This window comes from Hippopotamus amphibius, chromosome 15, assembly GCF_030028045.1.
Source record: "Hippopotamus amphibius kiboko isolate mHipAmp2 chromosome 15, mHipAmp2.hap2, whole genome shotgun sequence".
Taxonomy (NCBI): domain Eukaryota; kingdom Metazoa; phylum Chordata; class Mammalia; order Artiodactyla; family Hippopotamidae; genus Hippopotamus; species Hippopotamus amphibius.
In genome coordinates this window covers 751,348-769,429 of record NC_080200.1, presented here as the reverse complement: position 1 = coordinate 769,429, position 18,082 = coordinate 751,348, and the positions used below count along the sequence as shown (strand labels likewise).

The window sequence follows — 18,082 nt, the reverse complement described above, 5'->3', positions numbered from 1 at the left end:
CCTGTCCGCCCCCCGCCCCGCTCCCTCCCCCCCCCCCGGACTGGACCTCACGCCCCCACTTTGTAAACGGGGAAACCGAGGCCCAGAGCGGGTCCCTTAAGGGTGAGATGACGCCCTTTCACAAGGTAAGGCGCGCAGGGAACCACGCGCGGGTGGGGGAACCGATCCGGGCCGAGGCGCTGGGGGGGGCGGGGAAGCACGAGAGGGGGCGGGGCTGGGGCGGGGCTAGGGCGGGGCGGGGCGCGCGGGCACCCGTGGAGCTGTGGCGTGCCGGTCCCGGAACCCTCATGGGAGGGGTGGGCCTTCAGGGCTTGGAGCCGGGGCAGGAGCGCGGGATCCCGGACCGTGGCTTGCGCGCTGTGGGGTGGGGGGCGCAGACGTGCCGGGATGCGCCGCCTATCTCAGGGTCAGGGCCTTTTCTGGGAGGGGGCGCTCCCAGCCTCAGCCCCCGCTGCGCTTCCCCCCACCCCCCCCGCCACGGGTCCCAGCGGCCACTAGAGGCTTTTAAGCACTTAGAGCCTCAAACTGGTGCGAGGGAAGCAGCTGGTCCTCCCGCTCGCCCCTGCCCCGACCGCGGGTCCCCGGGACCCAGCACCACCTCTCGCCTCCTCTTCCTCCCCCAGGACCCTGCTGGGGCTGGGACAACGCCCCTGAGGCCTGCCTCAGTTTCCCCTGCATCAACCGAGGCTGCCAGGGAGGGGTCAGTAGATCGTTCAAACAAACGCTGGAGGCCACCGAGGAGGGAGGCCCGGCGAGTGGAGGGCTCCTTCCGCCTCTCTGCCCACCATCCATGCACAGAGGTGGGGTGGGGGGTGGCTGGGGGGTGGGGGTGGGGTGACCTGGTTGAGTCTCCGGCCCCCAGGAAGGCGGGAGCTGTGGGGTCCAGCCCAGGGAGGGAGGCCGCACAGCCTGGTGTTTCCTGGAGGACAGGCTTGCAGGGCGGCCCCCGCCCCGGCTGCCCTGGGGCGACCCAGGTCTCTTCCATCCTCCCCTGCCCTAGGCCCAGCCCAGACCCAACTCCTGACCCCACAGCGGCCTGGGGCTTACCCCGGATTCGCCCCATCGACCTGTGGGGCCTGGTGGGGGCTCAGTTTCCTGCTCTGCACAGGAGAGGGGTCTCCTCCACCACTCGGTGCCCCCCCCCTTCCCCAGGGACTGCATTGTCCATTAGCGCCCATCGATCGCCTCTGGGCCTCCGCCTCCGTGTCCAGATCAATGGGGCGGGTCAGGGGCTGTCGGGTGGGCGGCCTCAGAGGGAGGGGTCCCGCCCCCGACATCCCTGCCTCCGCCCCAAGGCTCCTGGCTCCTATAAGTGAGCCCATAAGCTGGAGAAGATGGACAGGGTGGGGTTCCTCTCCCGCAGAGGAGGCACCGAAGGGTCAGCGGCCTCCCCGCTGCCTCCCTGCGGGGAAGCCGGGGTCCTCGGCCGTCCCCCGCCCAGAGTCCACTCCTCCTCCAGTCCTGCCCCAGAGCCTCCTGCGGCTCTCCCTTCCCGGGTCCTTTGCCCCGCCCCCTCCCTCCCAGCCCCCAACAAGATCGGGCAAAGAAACACCTGCATCACCCAGCAGTGTCTCCGTCCTGCACCTGCCCCGTGCCAGGCGTTTTGGGCCCCTTCTTCCCGGGCCACACCCAGCCGGAGCCCTAATGGTCATCACCGCCAGCAGCCCTGGAGGGGAAACTGAGGGAGGGTGGGAGGGGCTCCCGGCTCCTCCAATCCCCAGTTATCTCAGCCCCACCGGTCACACCAGCCCCGCAGCCCGGCTGCAACCGCTTCATTTCCCGCGTGTGTGTCATCTCGTGGTGGTTCATGGCTCCTCGGGGCCTGGGCTATGAATTCGCTTTTTATGTGTCTGTCAGTGGCCGCCCAGCCACCTGCAACCTGGTCCACGGTCCCCATCACCGTGGCCTCTTCCTGTGACCCATAAGCCCCGCAAGTAGCGGGTGCGGGGGCCCCTGGGGCAGGCCCCACCGTCCTCGCCCTGCTGCCACAGACGGAGGGCCCAGCTCTGACTGCACACAGTAGGTGCTCCCTGTATGCTCGCTGGGCCGCTGACCTTGGGAAACCCCATGGGAAACGTGGGGGGTGAGGTGGGAGCCCCCTCCGTCGTGGTCCTGGAGTTGGGGACCCAGGGCAGCCTGGGGCTTCCCCTGCGACAGAACCATAGGCTAGATGGGGATGGGGTTGGGGGGCAGAGGGGAAGGGCTGTGAGGTGCCCTCCTCTGACTATGGGCATGGACCCCCCAAACCAAGACAGCCACAAACCTGAGGGGTGCCTGACCAGGAGGTCAGCGCCACCAGAGCGGCCATCAGGGTGTGGAGGGACCCTTGGGACTCTCCCGCCCCACCTCCCCAACCCCTGCCCATGGGGAACCTCTGGGTACCAACGGGACCTGCCTACCAATGACCGCCCTGGGGGTACCCCCCTGTGCCCAGTGCAGCCCCAGTAGTGAGGGGCCCCTCTGCACCTTGGTGGTGGCCCCCAAGGCTGTGACCAGTGGCCAGTGATGGATGGGGTGGTTCCTGAGAGACCACGCCCCCAAATGCAAGCATCTGTGAGTACAGGGCTGTGCACGGGTGGGCGCGGCCGTGTGGTTCCTTCACACGTGTGCACACGTGTCTGTGCGTGGGGCAGACGACAAGTCCCAGGAGAGACTCCCGACTGTGGGCTAGTCCCCCCTCCCCCGCCCGGGGGACTCCCAGCCCTGGGGAAGACGGACAAGGAAAGAATCAGAGATTTGACAGCAGGGGGCGTGGGGTGAAGGCCACTTGGCCAGGGAGGTCAAGAGGGGACATGGAACCCCCTTGAAGGGGCCTGAGGAAAGAGCCAAGCAGGGGTCTGCAGGAAGTGCACGTGCAAAGGCCCCGAGGTGGGAACAGAGCTCTTTTTATACTTACCCATCCAAGGTCACTTTTTGTGTCAGTTTTGTCTCAAAAATAACAAAGTCTTCGTAACAGCTAAAAGGAAACAACCCAAATTCCATAAACTGGTGAGCAGACAGAATGTCACCCTTCCACATGTTGAAATATTATCCGGCCATGAAGAGGAGAGAAGCCCTGACGCGCTACCACGTGGACGGACCCTGAGGACACGATGCTCAGGGAGAGACACAGACACAGGAGGACACACAGGGGGTGACTCCACGGATGGGAAACGTCCAGAACAGGCAGATCCACAGACACGGAGAGTGGGTTCCCGGTTGTCAGGGGCTGGGGAGGGGGTGGGGCTTCTTTCTGGGGTGATGGAACGTGCTGGAACTAGATAGGGGTACTGGTTTCACAGCCCTGGGAATGGATACAAATTGTGGAATTGTACTTTTAAACAGATGGATGGTGGGGTATGTGAATTCTACCTCAGTCAATTTTTTTAAATAACAAAATCAAAGTTAGCTGCTGCGATTCTGCCCGACGATCCCCGCATTTGATCCTCTCCCTTCAGCCCCGTCCGTCCCCGTGGCCAAGTTGGGGTGTCTGGGCGAGGGGTCTTGGAGGCTCCCCCACCTCCGAGCCTCGGGGTCCTGGCTGCGGAGGGGGCGTCCCTCGGCTCTCCCTGCAGCGGCCGCTCGGGCAGGGCGGGCGGGAGGGCGGGGCGCACACAGGGGTCTTTGTGCGGCTTGCTGGCCTCATTAAGAGGCAGCCCCCATCGCCGGACCCAGCGCGGCTGAATTAATTAGCGGAGAGCCTTCCCTCTCGGCGCACTGTGCCCGGGACATCGCAGTCCCGGCGGACGGCACCGCAGCGAGAAGCAGCCCCCGGGACCCCAGAACCACCTGACACATGCCTTTTGGAAAGCCAGGAGGGGATTCGAGATGACAGACAAACCCCCACCCGGGCCTGGAGCAGTGGGGGAAACTGAGTCACACCTTGGCAGCGCTTGATGACCAAGATGGCAACGAATCTGGTTGGGTCCTACGAGACCTGTCATAGAACCCAAGGACGGTCCCCAGGCGTGGACGAGGGTACAGGAGGCTTTGACTGGCCCTGGGGTCCAGGGATTCAGCCCCGCTCAGGTGCGTAGGGTGGTGGGCGCTTAACAGGCCCCTGCCGTACAGTCAAAGCCAGCCCCGTCTCTTCCCTGCATCCTCTCAGCTGCCCTAGGGGGCAGGGGCTTGTTCCCGTCTCCCAGGGGTGGTGTGAAAGGTCCAGCGCCCCATAAAATGCTCACGTCAGGGCCCGGCGATGCACAGAGCCAAAGCATCACTGTGGACCCTGGGGTCTCCCGACATTCCTTAAAGATACCTCTTCCTGGCAGCCTCCGGACCCGACTCCAACCTATGAGCTCAAAGCGCCCCTCCCGCCAGGACCGGTGGCCCCACACACAGACACGCAGCCAGGACGCTTACGCTCGTTTTATTATAAAAAAATACAGAATCCAAAGTTGATTGTGATGGAGGAGGGGAGGCCCCGTCGCCAGCTCCAGGCCTGGCAACGCCGCCCACCCACGACCCCTACAAAAGCCCCCCACCGGCGTGCCTGAGCCATCTCCGGGCGGCTGCGCACCATATATATTTATATATAATATATATAAAACACAGATCAGGAAAGGCGGGTAGAAATATGAAATCCGTATAAATGCGCTGTTTACTTCATTACAGTGTCTTTGGGAGGGGGTTTCTTTTTTTTGGTGGTAATGTTCCCCACCCCCAGTTTTGTTTTGTCCTGTTTTCCCTTTTCTTACAAACATTATTAGTCATAGAGCAGAGGGAGGGAGTCTGACAGACAAAGGAGCTTATTGCGAAGTGCGGCTTCTACGCTAAAAAGTCCACCCACCCCCCCACCAAAATAAAAGCCCCCCCACCGTGAAGGGGTGAGAAAAAAAGAAACATTCCAGTCCATCCTCAGGAATACAGTAAAAATAAATCACAGTATATACTTGCTGGCTCTATTTACAGAAATGCAACGTCTTCTCGGCCTCGGGGGCGATTGTGCGAGGCTGGGGGACAGGTGCGGCCTACGTCACCTCGAAGACATTGGGATGCTATGATTCCGAGGGGCGGGCTGCACGGGGGCCGCTGGTGAAACCCCGTGGTTTCCGCACTGGGAGACAATCACCAGGAGAGAGAGGGGTAGAGCGGGGGGACGAGGGTCTGAGGGTCCTGGACCAGAATCTGGGGGCCTCACCACCCACCCCTCTGCCTCGGGCCAGCCTTCCCAGGGCACCTGGCGGTCCACTCCACGGTCGCCTCTAACCAGGACCCAACAAATAGAGTGACCAGGCCAGGGATCCCCCTCCTCCCTCCTCCCAGGGGGTCAGGGACCCCGCCCCATATGTCCATTCTGTTTCCTTCCCAAAGTCACAGGCAACAGCAAGGAATAAATTAAATTAAAAACTCAAGTCTTTCTGATCCAACCATGAAAAATACACTTAAAAAAAAACCAAAAACAAAAAATAAAAAACCAACATCGCCAAGAGGTCCCTGGGTTCAACCAGGGTCCCCGGACAACACGGCGTGGCCAGGAGCTGCACGGACACCCCGTCCCTCGGGCATGGGGTGGGGGGGCCTCGGCTGCCGCCATCCCCGGCCAGCCCCGGGGTGGGTGGCCGGCCCCCTGCCCGGCGGAGCAGCACCAGTCGTGGGAGAAGCGGCGTCTCTATTTGGTCTCGGAGGAGGGCCATCAGGGCGGGGCCGGCGTCCCGTGGGGGCCTAGGAGCCCAGGAGAGTCCACAGCACGGGGACGGTGCTGAGGAAGAGCTGGCAGCCGCGCAGGCCGCTGCACGAGTTATTGCTGGTGAAGATGGGCTCGGGGGCCTCATACAGGGTCTCGTCTGGGGGGACACGGAGACGAGCTGGTCAGTGGCAGGCTCCCCCCCGCCGCCAGCGCGCGCCACAGCCTGACACTGTTAAACATCTCAATTTCGGGACGTCCCTGGCGGTCCGGGGGTTAAGACTCGGAGCTCCCGAAGCAGGGGGCACGGGTTCGACCCCTGGTCAGGGAAATAAGATCCTACATGCCACATGGTGCGGCCAAAAAAAAAAAAATCTCAATCTCACGGCCCCTCCGGGGCCACAGTGATTCCTGTCCACCTTGGCTGGGGCTGTGCCTCCAGCGCAGAGCGTGGCAAACAGCAGGTGCCCAATAAACGTGTGCCTGGCGCCGGGTGAAGTGGCGAGGCTGCGGAGCCCGCCTTCCCTGTGCTCCAAGAGCTCGGAACACGGGCCCTGTGGTCCATCTCGGAGAACTTCCCTGACGCCCGCTCTCTGAGCAAAGGGGGCCCAGGCCGCTGTGGACTTCAGCCTTCATTCTTGAAGGTGTGAAATGGCCCCACTTGCAAATGGAAAACCAGAGGCTCTGGTGGGACCTGTCCCAGCCACTGCTGAGGTTGTGGGACACCCCAGGCTACGCTGTGACCACCTCCTGATTCTGCTGACCACTCACTGGGTACTGAGTTGAGGACCCTACATGACCACCGCCCCCCCCAAGCACTTACTGGTCGGCCGCACATAAACCTTCAACCGCAGGCAGGGTCGGTCCACGGCATTGGGCGGTGTGGCAGCTGGAAGAGAGGGGTTGGGGATTAGTAGGGCAGGAGACTCTTAGTGCCTGAGACCTCTTGGGGCTGTATCCCCTTCCCCGTGCCCATGACCCAATCCTGATCCCAGGTTGGGGAATCCACCCATAAAACTCCTCATCATACATCAAAGCCCCAGACACAATGCCCATGATTTCCCATAAGTCCTCTTGCACACTCCCCCCACTCCTCACTTTGCTGAATCCTAACCCCAGAGACGGGGTCGGGGGGGAGGTCTACATGTGGCTCCCTCTCACCCCAGGGCAGCACAGGGCAAGGGCCAAAGGTGAAATAATAAAAATAGGTGTGTTTTTAATCAGCAAAATAAGGGAATTCCCTGGCGGTCCAGTGGTTAGGACTCCACGCTTTCACTGCAGGAGGCACGGGTTCGATCCTTGGTTGGGGCACTAAGATCCCAAATGCTGGGCAGCATGGCCAAAAACAAAACAATACCAAAAAAAAAATCTAACAGCAAAAAAAAATCAGTGTGACTGAATGATTGACCCAGGATCAGATCCCTGCTCTTGGGGCGGCTGCTGGCAAGTTGCCCCTATCTGGGCCTCATCTGGCCCATGACAGGTGCTCTTGGAAAGGATTCTCTCCATCTGGGGGATGCCGGGAGCCCAGTTACCCCTGGGAAGGAGGCAGCTTCCGGCCTCACCCGGGGGTCAGGTGCCCACCCTGCCCAGGGAGGCCAAAGTGCACCAGGTCCTCGCGCCTAAAATGCCACCCTAGGGCTCCCTGCTACTTGACCCACTTGTGGGGGGAGCGAGATACCAGAGCATCAGCCATGAGTCAGGAGGAAGGGGCTCCGGGACCAGGACAGGGGCGGGGAGGGAGGCCTGCGGCCCCACCGCCCGCGGGGTCCACACACGTGAACACGTGAACAGGCACGGGCCCCCACACGGCTGCGGCTGGGCCCGCACCCGCCTGTGTTCTCGGCCGGTCCCCTCTGTGTCCGTCCCCTCTGCCCTCCCCCCCCCCCCCAGAAGCCCCTCAGACACTGGGAGATGAGATAAAAAGCACGTAATAAAAATAACATTCGTCACAAAGATAGGACGAATAATTACAATAATTATCTTTATGAAACTCCCGTCCTGGAAAGAAAAATGTAATTTTTCTTATATTACGGAGACTTAATTTAAACACCTTCTTCCCCTCCCCCACTCCCCCTTCTTCCCTGAATTAAAAGGAAGAAATCCAAGTAGAGCAAAACAAGGAGGAAATGGAGCCTTGTAGAGTTTAATTTGACTCCGCGGGAACTGGGGTGGCGAGGCGCCAGGTCCCTCTCCGAAGCCCCGGGGGGCTGACCCCCTGACCTGCTCCCCACCAGCCCCCAGGATGCGAGAGATGGGACCCCGCAGTCTGTCGGAGTCTCGGCGCCCAGGGGGAGGCATGCGTCTGATGCCAAGGGGGGCTCCCTGATACCCCATCTCGGCTGGGGTGATGCCCAGACCCCTGTATTCCTGGTTCAGGTTCTCAGACTGGGCAGCTGAGGCCCCACTGGGCGGGAACTTGAACCCAGGCTCGACTCTGCCGCCTCCCCAGACCCTGACCTTGGCACTGGATGGGGAGGAAGAAGGGGCCCCTTAGGAGCCCCTGATGCCAGACAGAGGCGGGCGCAGCCCACCCGGGCCCCCCAGGCCCACAGCGGGGCACGCACGTCCAGTGTCCCAAGGCTGCCACCAACCGACCTTGAAAAGCCTCCATGCTCCTCAGGGAAACGGGGTGCAGGTGGGCTGGTGGGAGATGGCGGGGCGGGCTCGGGAGACCCTGCAGGGTCCAGCGTGGGTCCGTCCTCACCCCCTCCCCCGCCAGACTGCGCAGCCTCAGTTTCCCCCCTCAGTGCCATGGGGGAGGGCACCCCCAGTCTCATCGCGGGACGGGCTGACCGTGGGGCCACTGGCTGCTCAGGCCGGAGGCCCAGAGGCCGAGGTCACGGGCGGGCGGGCAGAAGGGGGAGGGGGAGGGGGGAGGGGGAGGAGGGAGGGGGAGGAGGAAGGGGGAAGGGGAGGAGGAAGGGGGAGGGGAGGGGGAGGGCCCGCCGCGCGCCCACTCACAGATGTAGTAGTACTCGTGGCCCGGGCGGAACTCGAAGCCCAGCGAGAAGGGCGTGAAGAGCTGGAACTTCTCGGAGAACTTGAGCGGCCCCCCGGGCGCCGCGGGCCGGTTGCACTCCCAGCGCTTGAAGCCGCGCTGCCGGTGGTCGCAGGAGGCGTGGCCCTCGCCGTTGACCATGTACAGCACGTAGTGCTCCATGCGCTCGGCCGGCGGCAGCGGCGCCCCGTAGTGCGGGCAGTAGATGTCCAGGTAGTCGTTGATGCTCACCTCCACCGTGTAGCCGCCGCCGTCGTCCGCCGCGTCCGCGTGGAACCTGGGGGCGGGGCCGGCGGTCAGCGCGGGGGGCGGGGTTAGGGGACGGCGGGCGGACCCCCTGCCCACAGACAGGTGCCAGGGTCCCAGCCGGCGGTCCCCTGCCTGGCACAAGCTTGCCCCGCCAAGGCCACAGCAGGCGCCTTGAGACTGGGACCAGCCCCGGGCCCACAAAGAGGCCGCCGGGCACTCAGGCGGGCGCCACGTGCTCGGAGCCCCCCAGTCCCCCACCCCCTGCAGAACCCGCATCTGGGCCCCTCAGCGGCAACAGAGCTGGCACAAGATGTACCCGCCCACCACCAGGAAGTCCTTCTCTAAAAACCTTCTTGCTTGACTTTGACGCCCCCTCCTCCAGGCAGACCCCCACGCCATCCCCAGATGCAGCCTCCTTAGCTTTCCTTTTGCAGATTTGCCTGCCGAGAAGGCCAAGGGCAGTGTGCGGCACAGGCCAGGTGTTCCCGCCCTCTCTGGGGCAAGCTCTGCCTCTCCCCTAGCCTCAGATTTCCCAGAGGGGCCAGGGCTTGGCATACAGGATGCTCAGACCTTCCCTCCCTCAATCCAACACAGGAGTGCCCTGGGTTCAACACCCCCAGCCCCCCAGACATTCTTTTTTTTTTTTTGCCATGCTGCACGGCATGTGGGATCTTGGATCCCTGACCAGGGATGAAACCCACACCCCCTGCGGTGGAAGCTCAGCGTCTTAACCACTGGACCACCAGGGACGTCCCAGGGACATTCTTTGTCCTCCCTCCAGAGCCTCCAAAATTTGGCACCAGTCCCCAACCTCCTGGTTCCCCACCCCTGACACCTCTGCCCCCCAGCCCTGCCTCCCAGGCTTTGCCCTGGAGGTCTCCCCAGACAGTCACACAGCCTGCGCCCTTCTCCGGGGGGGCCCCGACCCAGGCTCGTCTGGCAAGGATGGAGGTCAGCTGAGCAAGGGACCGGCAGCTCCCCTTCCACCACTGCCTCGGGCTACAGTGCCAGGAGCCCTTAGATCTCCTGGACGTGGTCCCCTGGGTCCCTGTCATGTAAATGCGGCCTGGACCGAGGGGGGAAAGGGGGCCTCCCAAGAGGGCCTTATTAGCACATAAAAAGTGTGAGCAGCGGAGGGCTGGGGGCAGGCTCCCCTGCCTCCTCCCTCCCCACACCAGCCGGGAAACTGAGGCCCAGGGAGGGTCGGAGGCAGGGAGCGCTGCAAGGGTTGCAGCCCCATGGCCGCCTCTGTGCCCGCCGTGCCCGCCGCCCCGGCCCGTGGGAGGGAGCCAGGCCGCCCCCATGCCGGGTGCGCTAATTGCCTCAGCTGGCACGCAAGGGGGCGGCTGGATTATCAGATGGCATCCGCTGGCCCGCCACCCCCGAGACTGCGCCAGACAGGGGCGAGGGCTCCGGGACCCCAGAGCTGGGACGACGGAGGCAGGGGACCAGCTCGCGGTGCCTCGGTCTCCTCATCCATCAGGAGGGACCCGGCGTGATGACTCAAGGCTGTGGCTGAGGTCAGGGCTCGCGGAACATCAGGTCGGGGAGCAGGGGGTCGAATCCCCCCCAGCCCCTTCCCTGCTCCGCTGGGTTCAGGCATTTGCAGAATAAACGTGTGTGGCCGCAGGGGTCCAGGGGGGCGGAGGAAGGAGCCTCGTATCCGGTTGGGTCCCAGGTTGGAGCACAGCCGGGTCTCAGCCCCTCTTCTCAAAGCCTCAGTTTCCAACTCTGTGCTGCGGAGATGGTCCTCGAGGCTGCTGGGAGAACTCCAGCTGTGTACTCAGCAGGGGCCACATCGATGGAGGGCCGGCCCTGGATCAGGCTGAAACCCTGCCCATCCCTCGGACCGCCCCACGGCTGGCTGGGCCCGGGCGTCTCACTGACGGGCCGCATCCTCCGGCCCCTTGGGCTCGATCAAAGCAGAAGCTGCTCCAGGCTTTTTGAAAAGTCATTTTCGCTCCTTCCTGGCCCCACTGAAAGCCCCATTGATCAGCGGGTCGATGCCAGCCACGTCCCAGCAGCCGCCTAGGGACCCAGCCTCGCCCGGGCGGGCCCTGCAGGGGAGGCTGTGATGGGGAAACCACAGGCGGTGGGAGGGGGGTGTCCTGGCCTCCAGGCCTCAGTTTCCCCTCTTGTCCCTGGCACGATGCCAGAGGATGTACACTCAGCCTGAAAGAGAGCTTGCCTCCATGCAGGCTCTTTCTGGAGAGACCGGAGTCGGAGGGTGGGCTGCAGTACCCCTGACTCCCCTCCATCAGGCCTGCCTTCCTCCCCCCGTGACACCAGCACCACCCAGACCCCCCAGCGCACCTTCAGAAAAACATCAGAGACCAAAGCTGCTTTGCTGGCTCAGAGGCTGGACGCCCAGGCCCCACGAGGGCAGCTCCTGGCCTCCCAAAGTCCAGGGCTCCCTTTTCTGAGTGTAAATCAGACCCTGGGATCCGCTGGCTCAAAGCCCTCCACTGACTCCCCGCCCCCGGCTCAGAACAAAAGCCACACTCCCCCAGGCCCACGAGGCCCCGTGTGGCTCCCACCCCCAACCTCATCGCCCTCTGACTCCCCCAGCTCACTCCCTTCCAGTCACACCAGCCACCGGGCTGCTCCTGTTCCCACCCCAGGGCCTTTGCACATGCTGTTCCCTCTGCCTGGCATGCTTGTCCCTATTTTTCCCAACTCATCTCGTTTGGACATCATCGTATTTATACACAGTCTGCTATCTGCCTTCCCTAGATCCTGGGGGTGGGCCTTCTTCTCTGCCCCTTTCCCTGTAGCCAGCACAGGCCCCGTATACAGTGATGCTCAATACGTTTGCTAACTGAACAAAGGCCAAAGACTCGAGGTCCCTGAGGTGCTAGGGTCACTGGGAGCAGAAAGCGGGTCCCAGGAGAAGCCCCGCCCCGCCGCCCCCATCCCCCCGGCCCGTACCTGTACTCTCGTCGCCTACACGGACCATTTTTCTCCCTTCCCTGCCCTAAAATAGCGCCAGCCTTGCTGTGTTGGCATTCCCGGTTCCAAGTTGGCGCCTCGCCCCTGCTCAGGGTGGCACCTATGAAGGGGAGGGAGGGCCCCCCCGGAGGGCCCCCCCCCAACTGAGCCTGGTGAGAGAAGACAAAGCCTTCGTTTCCTCCACTCCTGCGGCAGCCTGATCTGCAAATGCTCCCTGGGAGCTGCGGACAGAGATCAACATTCTCACTAAGGGGTTAATGACTGACTTGGGATGGTTCCCAGACAGAGGGCTCCCCGAGGCATTCAGACCCCCACCCCCACCCCTACCAACGTCCACCCTGCGGGCCGCCCCCCAAAAATCCAGGTGACCCTAACCGGCCACCCGGATCCCACCCACCACCCCTTCCCTGGCAACCACCCGGCCTGCAGATAATTAGCGCCAACCGGGCAACGGTCGAGTCATTAGATGCTAATTCCAAAGCAACTAATTAGGAGTCTCACCCAAAATGGGGTGGGGGGGGGCTGTGCTGCCTTTCCAGACTGGAAACTGAGGCACGGGTGGGGCGGGCAGGGGAGTCTGTGTCCCCCTCACTCCCTGTGTCTCTGCCTCTGTCTCCCTGGCCTGAGCCCGTTCACATCTTCTACTAAAGGGTCTCAGAGATGCCCATAGAGGCCCCGGCAAAAAGCACGCCCAGGCCCGCCCGAGTGGGCAACAGGGCCCCAGGGCCCGGCATGTGCAGAGCCCGCCCGCCGCCTGCCACTCCCAGCGAGGCTCCTGCGACCGCGTCGCCCTCCCCCAGCTTTCCGAGGAGCCAGGAAGACGTGTCCCCCCCGCTCCGAGGCCTGGCTGCTCCCCTCCTGCCGGCGGGAAGTGGGGAGGACCTCATAGAAAATTAGGGCCCCAAGTGGTGCAGGAGAAGCTGAGAAAGGACGACTGTGGCCCTGTGGGTAAACGGAGGCACGGGCCCCAACGCGGAAGCAAGAAGTAAAGAAACGGGGCGGGCGGGGGGGGGCAGGGAAGGCGGGGGAAGGGCCACAGGGCAGCCCCACGCCCCAGGCCTCGCTCTCGGGCGGGAGGAGGCCCAGGTGCACGGCCCACGGGGTGGGCAGACGGGGGGGGGGGGGTGCATGGCCGGGGTGGGGCGGGCGAGGGGCGCCGTGGCCCGGGGGGGTGAGCGGAGCCCCTTGAAGCCAAGGGGCCCGCGTGGGAGTGGGGGCGGGGTGAGCCCCTGCCGGGGCCGGCCGGCCGCAGGGGTCAGAGTCTGCCTTCTGTGCTCCAAGCTTTCAGCTGCGCGTCTGCCAGGCGGCGGCACAGAGGTGGCTCTGCCCCTTCCCTGCGGGCCCCCCCCCCCCCGGACCCATCTTCCAAAGAGACAATTTCCCCAAAGCAGCGCCGAAGGCAGCGGCAAGGCTGGCCGAGCGCCGGGTCCTGAGGAGGGGAAAGGGGAAGCGGGTGTCCCAGAGGAACCCTGCTGCGGAGGCGCGACCCCGCCACGGGCCTGGCCAGGGGCTGGGGGACCAGCCCTCAGCCCTGCAAGAACCCTGCCTCCCAGGCCCCCACGCTCGCACCTGGTCCCGAGCACAGCCACCTCTGCACCCACGACCTCGAGGGACCCGTGAACCTCACGGGACGTCTGCGGGGGGGCCCCGAGGTCAGAGATGGCCGGCCCCTCCCCGGCCCAGCTCCCAGGCAGGCTGGAGGCCACCCCCGCCCTGAGTCCTCAGAGCGCCCCCAGCCTCAGTTTCTTTCTCTGCACGCGGAGCCGCCCAGGGAGGGGGCGGTCCGCTATGGAGAAAGACCGAGGCCGGAGACGGGGAGCCTGTGGCCCCCAGCTTCAGAGCCCAGGCCCCCGGCGGGGGGGGCATCTCAGAACCGCCCCCCCGCCCCGGCCCCGCGGCTCCCCACCCTGCACCACAGCTGGGACGTCACTACTGCTGCAGATACAGGGATGCTGCTGGTCCCAGAGGCTCCCCCGCTGGCCCGCAGGAGCTGCCTCGGTTTTCCCTCCCCGTCGGGACCTCTGATCTCCTGGGGTCACACCCAGGCCTCGCCCAGCCACACCGCGCCCTGCTGCCACCCGCAGGGCACCGCGACCCGCCGCCCCACTTCCTGGAGGAGGCGCGGGCGCTTGGAGCATCCCGGCCGCCTGCCCGAGGGCACAGCCGGGTGTCCCGCATCCCCGAGACCCAGCCCCGGCCCCCTAGGGCTGCCCGGGCCACACCCTCTGGCCCCCAGACGCCCAGGCCCACGGGTCCTCACGCTCCAAGCCCTCCCCCAACGCCGGGTGGATGAGCCTCTTTCAAAGAAAAGAAAAAAGCCTCACACGGCACAATATGGGATCGCCCCCCTTCAAAGCCGGCTCCCCGAGGCCTGGGCGAGGCCGGCAGGGACCGGAGGTGCCTGATGCCCCCACGGGGAAGAGGCTGCCCCAGTCGCCATCTTCCCACCGGGCTGTCTCAGAGCCGAACGGGACCGCTGCCCACACCCGAAGGCGACCAGAGCCCCGATCTGGGTCCGCACCCCTGGGTCCACCCGGGCTGAGGCTTCCAACCAGGCAGGGGGCTCGGGGACGGCGGGCGCCCTGCCGCTGCCAGCTCTGCACCACGGGCAGCACGACGCCCATGGGACCCAGCCACGTCCCCCCAGCAGGGACCCACTGGGCTGGAGCAGCGTCCAGGGTCGGGGGGCAGGGAGGGCACGCTGTGCCCCCCATGGTGTGGACTGTACCCCTCACTGCAGCCCCCAGGACAGCCAAAGCCGGGCAGCACACGCGGACACACATGTGTGCTCCACGCAGACGCTCTAAAGACATGCACGCACCTCACATACAGACACACCTTCTCCCCGGGTGCCAGTCTGCACGCACAGATACACACACGCACCCCAGACACCACGCACATCACACACCCAGACACACTGCTGCAATCAGGCATGCGCCCTGCACACGCGTGGGCTCCAGGCACAAGCATGCAGAGGCGCGTGCAACGCCCAGGGCCACGGCCGCCGTGCACACGCAGGCACGCGAGCATCTGTGTGGCAGGGTGACGTCTGTGCTCCACACACAGACGTGCACCTCTGGGGGCCCCAGGACCCCCGAACATCATGGGTGAGGACACGCGGCTACACGCAGTGACACGTGCAGACACACCCTGCAGCCCAAGGAGACCCCGAGGCACCCCCGCGGCCCCCACGTACACGGATGCACCCGCAGCCCCACACTCGGCCCGTGAGCAGCCGGCCAGGACCCCCGGCCCAGTCCAACCCGGCTGCGGACAGGCCCAGAGACGCCGGCAGCCAGCCCGGGAGTGCCCAGCCCAGGCAGGGGCCGGCTGGACAGCCGGCCGGACAGCCGGCCGGTGGGGGTGCCGGGGCCGGGTGGCTGGACCGGGCTCCACCCTTCGGCGGCGGCGGAGGTGGGTGCGGGGCTCCCTGGCAACGTCCGCAGGGAGCCCCGTGTGCGCAGGAGACGCACGGCACAGCAGGGGAACGCAACTGGGGAAACACACACCCTCGTTACCTCGGTGCAGGTACCAGGCCCGGCCGGGCAGCGGGGGCTGGCCGCAGCACGGCGTCGCCTGGGCCCGGCACCACCCCCCCCAACCCGCGGCTCCTCCGGTGCCCAGCCGCCCCCGCCCGAACCTGCACAGCCCTGGCCGCCTGCGTCCCCGTCCCCACGAGGCCTTTTGTGTGCGCCCCGCTCTCAGGCCCGGCCCCTGTCCCTGCGTTTCCCGGCTCCTCTACCTGCCGCCACCCATCTCTCCGTTCCGACCCCATCCTCGTCTCTCCCCGCTCAGCCCTGCCTCTCGTCTCTGCCCTTGGGACTGCCTCCCGCATCAGACCTGCCCCCTCCCCGCACCCTGGCAGCTGCCCCCAGGACTAGGTGTCCTCAGGAAATCTCCATTCCGGGTGCCCTCAGACCCTGAGGCCGGACAGCACCCCTTCTCCCGTGCCTGGCACACAGCCTGTCACCGGACGCAGATTCTGGTCCAGACAACCCTGGACACCAAACCTCCTGAGGGGTCCCCGGGCCACCGAGGCCCCCTTTGGCAGAGCCCCCCAACTTCAGCAATGAATGGAGCCCTGATTCTGGAGACAACCGGGCTTCCTAGGCGAGGGGCTCCCCAGGGCCCCAGAAATCCCATCACAAGAAGTCAGGGAGATCACGTCCCACCCAGGATGCCCCAGGCAGGAGAAGGGGAAAGAGAGGAGGGGGAGAAAGACCCTGACTGCCAGGGTCTGCGCTGGACAACAAGGCCGTCCCCTCGGGCGGCTGGTGGGAGCAGGGCTGTCGGGTCAGCAACAGGAGGCGGCCAAGCGGCCGGCCGCAGCCCAGCCCCCGGGGCTGCCTCCTTTCCGCCCGGAGTGCCGCCTGCAGCCCGGAGGCAGGCGGCCCCAACGACCCCCTTCCGTCCCGTTCGAGGCTCCTCGCGTGTCTGGCGTTTGCTAGAACAAAGGACAGGCCACGCCGGGGACGGGGATTCCGGAGCTGAAACCGAAAACTTGGGCCGCGGAAGCACTGCCCGCTGGGCTCCCTGCTCGGCCGCAGGGTAGAGCCTTAATCAAACCCACATGTGACCAGCGGGGCGGGCGGCGCGGGAGACCGGCCTGTGGCGGCCCGGCCACCCCTCCTGGGCCCGGGCTCTCTGCCCTCGGCCCCGGGGCCCAACCCCACCGCCAGGCCACAGAGGGGGCTGTCTGGGTGCTCTCCCTGCCCCCACCCAGGACACTGGCCACCCTGGTCCCAGGCCTGCTTCAAAGACGGCTCTTTATGCAACTTTCCACTGGAGGATGGAGGACGGCAGGGGACAGTGAGGGGACAGCGGGGGAACAGCGGGCTGTGGAAGGCAGTGCAGCTGGCCCTTGAAAACCCAGAGAAAGTGACTGGAGGCAGAGAGTCAGGGGCAGGGAGGCCGGTGTCTCTGTCCCCACGTGCAGCCTGCCCGGCCTCCACACGACGGTGACCCTGACTGCGGAGCGGACCGGGAGCTGCAGGAGCCCGGAGCCCCGTCTCCCACGGGACCCCCAGCCCCCTCCAGCCTCCCAGACCCTGGATGGCCGGAGGCGGCTGCTGCTGTCCAGGACGTGGTCAGCCACCCACAAACTTTTCTCACCCGACGCACAGGGGCTCCCGCTGCCCCCCAGACTGCACTCAGCGCGCGACACGGAGGAGGGCTGCAGGCGGGCGGGGCACCTCGGCCAGGCGTGGCCGGCTGGGCACGAGGCCACCTGAGTCCCGGCCCCAGCTCGGCTCCCCTCACCGTGACCTTGAGCCAGCCGCTCGGCCCCTCTGCGCCTCAGTTTCCCCACGCGCCCCAGGAGGACAGGCGAGGACGCCCCCCGATCAGGACTCCTGGGACAGACCCCCAGCGCCGCCGGTGCCTCTGTCTCTCAGTCCCCACAGAGCCGGGACCTGGCACCCCCTGGAGTGCATGTGGACAGCGGTCCACGGGGAGCGACGCGGCAACTTCCTCAAGTTCATCTGGGGACCCATCGGCAGAGCGCGACCGTGGACGCCTCCCCCGCGGGGCCCCCGTCCCCCGCCTCCGGTGCCGCGCAGTGACAGCGTTCCCGGGGACCCCCGCCCACTCTCAAGCCCGCGGGGCACCCTGGAGAGGCCCCGGGATGGGGCGCCCCAAGTCCGCGGAGGGGCCGCGGGGCCGCACGGCTTCGGAGCGCGCCGGAGGGGACCCCCACGCTCCAGGAGCGGCGGCGGCAGCCGGCGGGGGTCCCCCGCGTCCCCCAACCCCGGGGCGCGGGGCGCGAGGCCCGGCTGCGCGGGGAGGCGCCCGGGGTCCCGCGGCCGCGCTCACCCGGGGTTGCTGCGGTTCCAGTAGACGGCGTGGCGGTCCGAGCCGGCGCGGGCGGCGTCCTCGGCGCGCGCGAAGGGCGGCGGCGGCGGCGGCAGCAGGAGCAGCAGGAGCAGCAGCGGGCGCTGCGCGGGCGCCATGGCCCCGGTCCGGCCGCCGCGCTCGCCGGGCCGCCGCCTGCCGGCCGTCCCCGCCTCCTCCTCCTCCGCCGCCGCCGCCGCCGAGCGGGCGGGCGCGGGGCGGGCGCGCCGGCGCTTGGAGATCCGCGGCCGCCCCCGCCCGGGCGCGCGCGACCTCGGGCGCCGAGACGTCGGGCGGCGGCGGAGGAGGCGGGGGGCCCCGGGCGCCGGCCCGGCCGCGCGGACGCTGAGAGCGCGGGCCGCCGCCGCCGCCGCCGCACCCGCCGGGGAGGGGCCGGCGCTTCGGCCTTTGTCCCGCGCGAGCGCCGCGAGGGCCGCGGGCGCCCCCTC

The 18,082-nt window shown here is 66.2% G+C and overlaps 1 protein-coding gene across 2 annotated transcripts; it reads right to left on the bottom strand.

Moving 5' to 3' along the window:
* Positions 1-4,332: 4,332 nt before the first annotated feature.
* On the bottom strand, positions 4,333-17,752 carry EFNA2 (ephrin A2). 2 transcript variants are annotated; one of them, XM_057708058.1, is made up of 4 exons: positions 17,616-17,752; positions 8,570-8,883; positions 6,429-6,494; positions 4,333-5,765 (listed from the first exon to the last, which is right to left on the bottom strand). In XM_057708058.1, the coding sequence occupies exons 1-4, from the start codon at positions 17,750-17,752 to the stop codon at positions 5,644-5,646; spliced, it is 639 nt and encodes a 212-aa protein (XP_057564041.1). In that variant the 3' UTR covers positions 4,333-5,643. The 2 variants fall into 2 exon arrangements, with proteins under 2 accessions (XP_057564041.1, XP_057564040.1); XM_057708057.1 differs by lacking the exon at positions 17,616-17,752 and having other exon boundaries at positions 8,570-9,673.
* Between the last annotated feature and the right edge of the window lie 330 nt (positions 17,753-18,082).

Coding starts and splice junctions, on each gene's coding strand:
- EFNA2 (XM_057708057.1), bottom strand. CDS start 9,131: ATGCGGGTTCTGCAGGGGGTGGGGGACTGGGGGGCTCCGAGCACGTGG. Junction 6,495..8,569: donor CCACGAGTACTACTACATCT/GTGAGTGGGCGC, acceptor CCTCTCTTCCAG/CTGCCACACCGCCCAATGCC. Junction 5,766..6,428: donor GGTTTATGTGCGGCCGACCA/GTAAGTGCTTGG, acceptor GTGTCCCCCCAG/ACGAGACCCTGTATGAGGCC.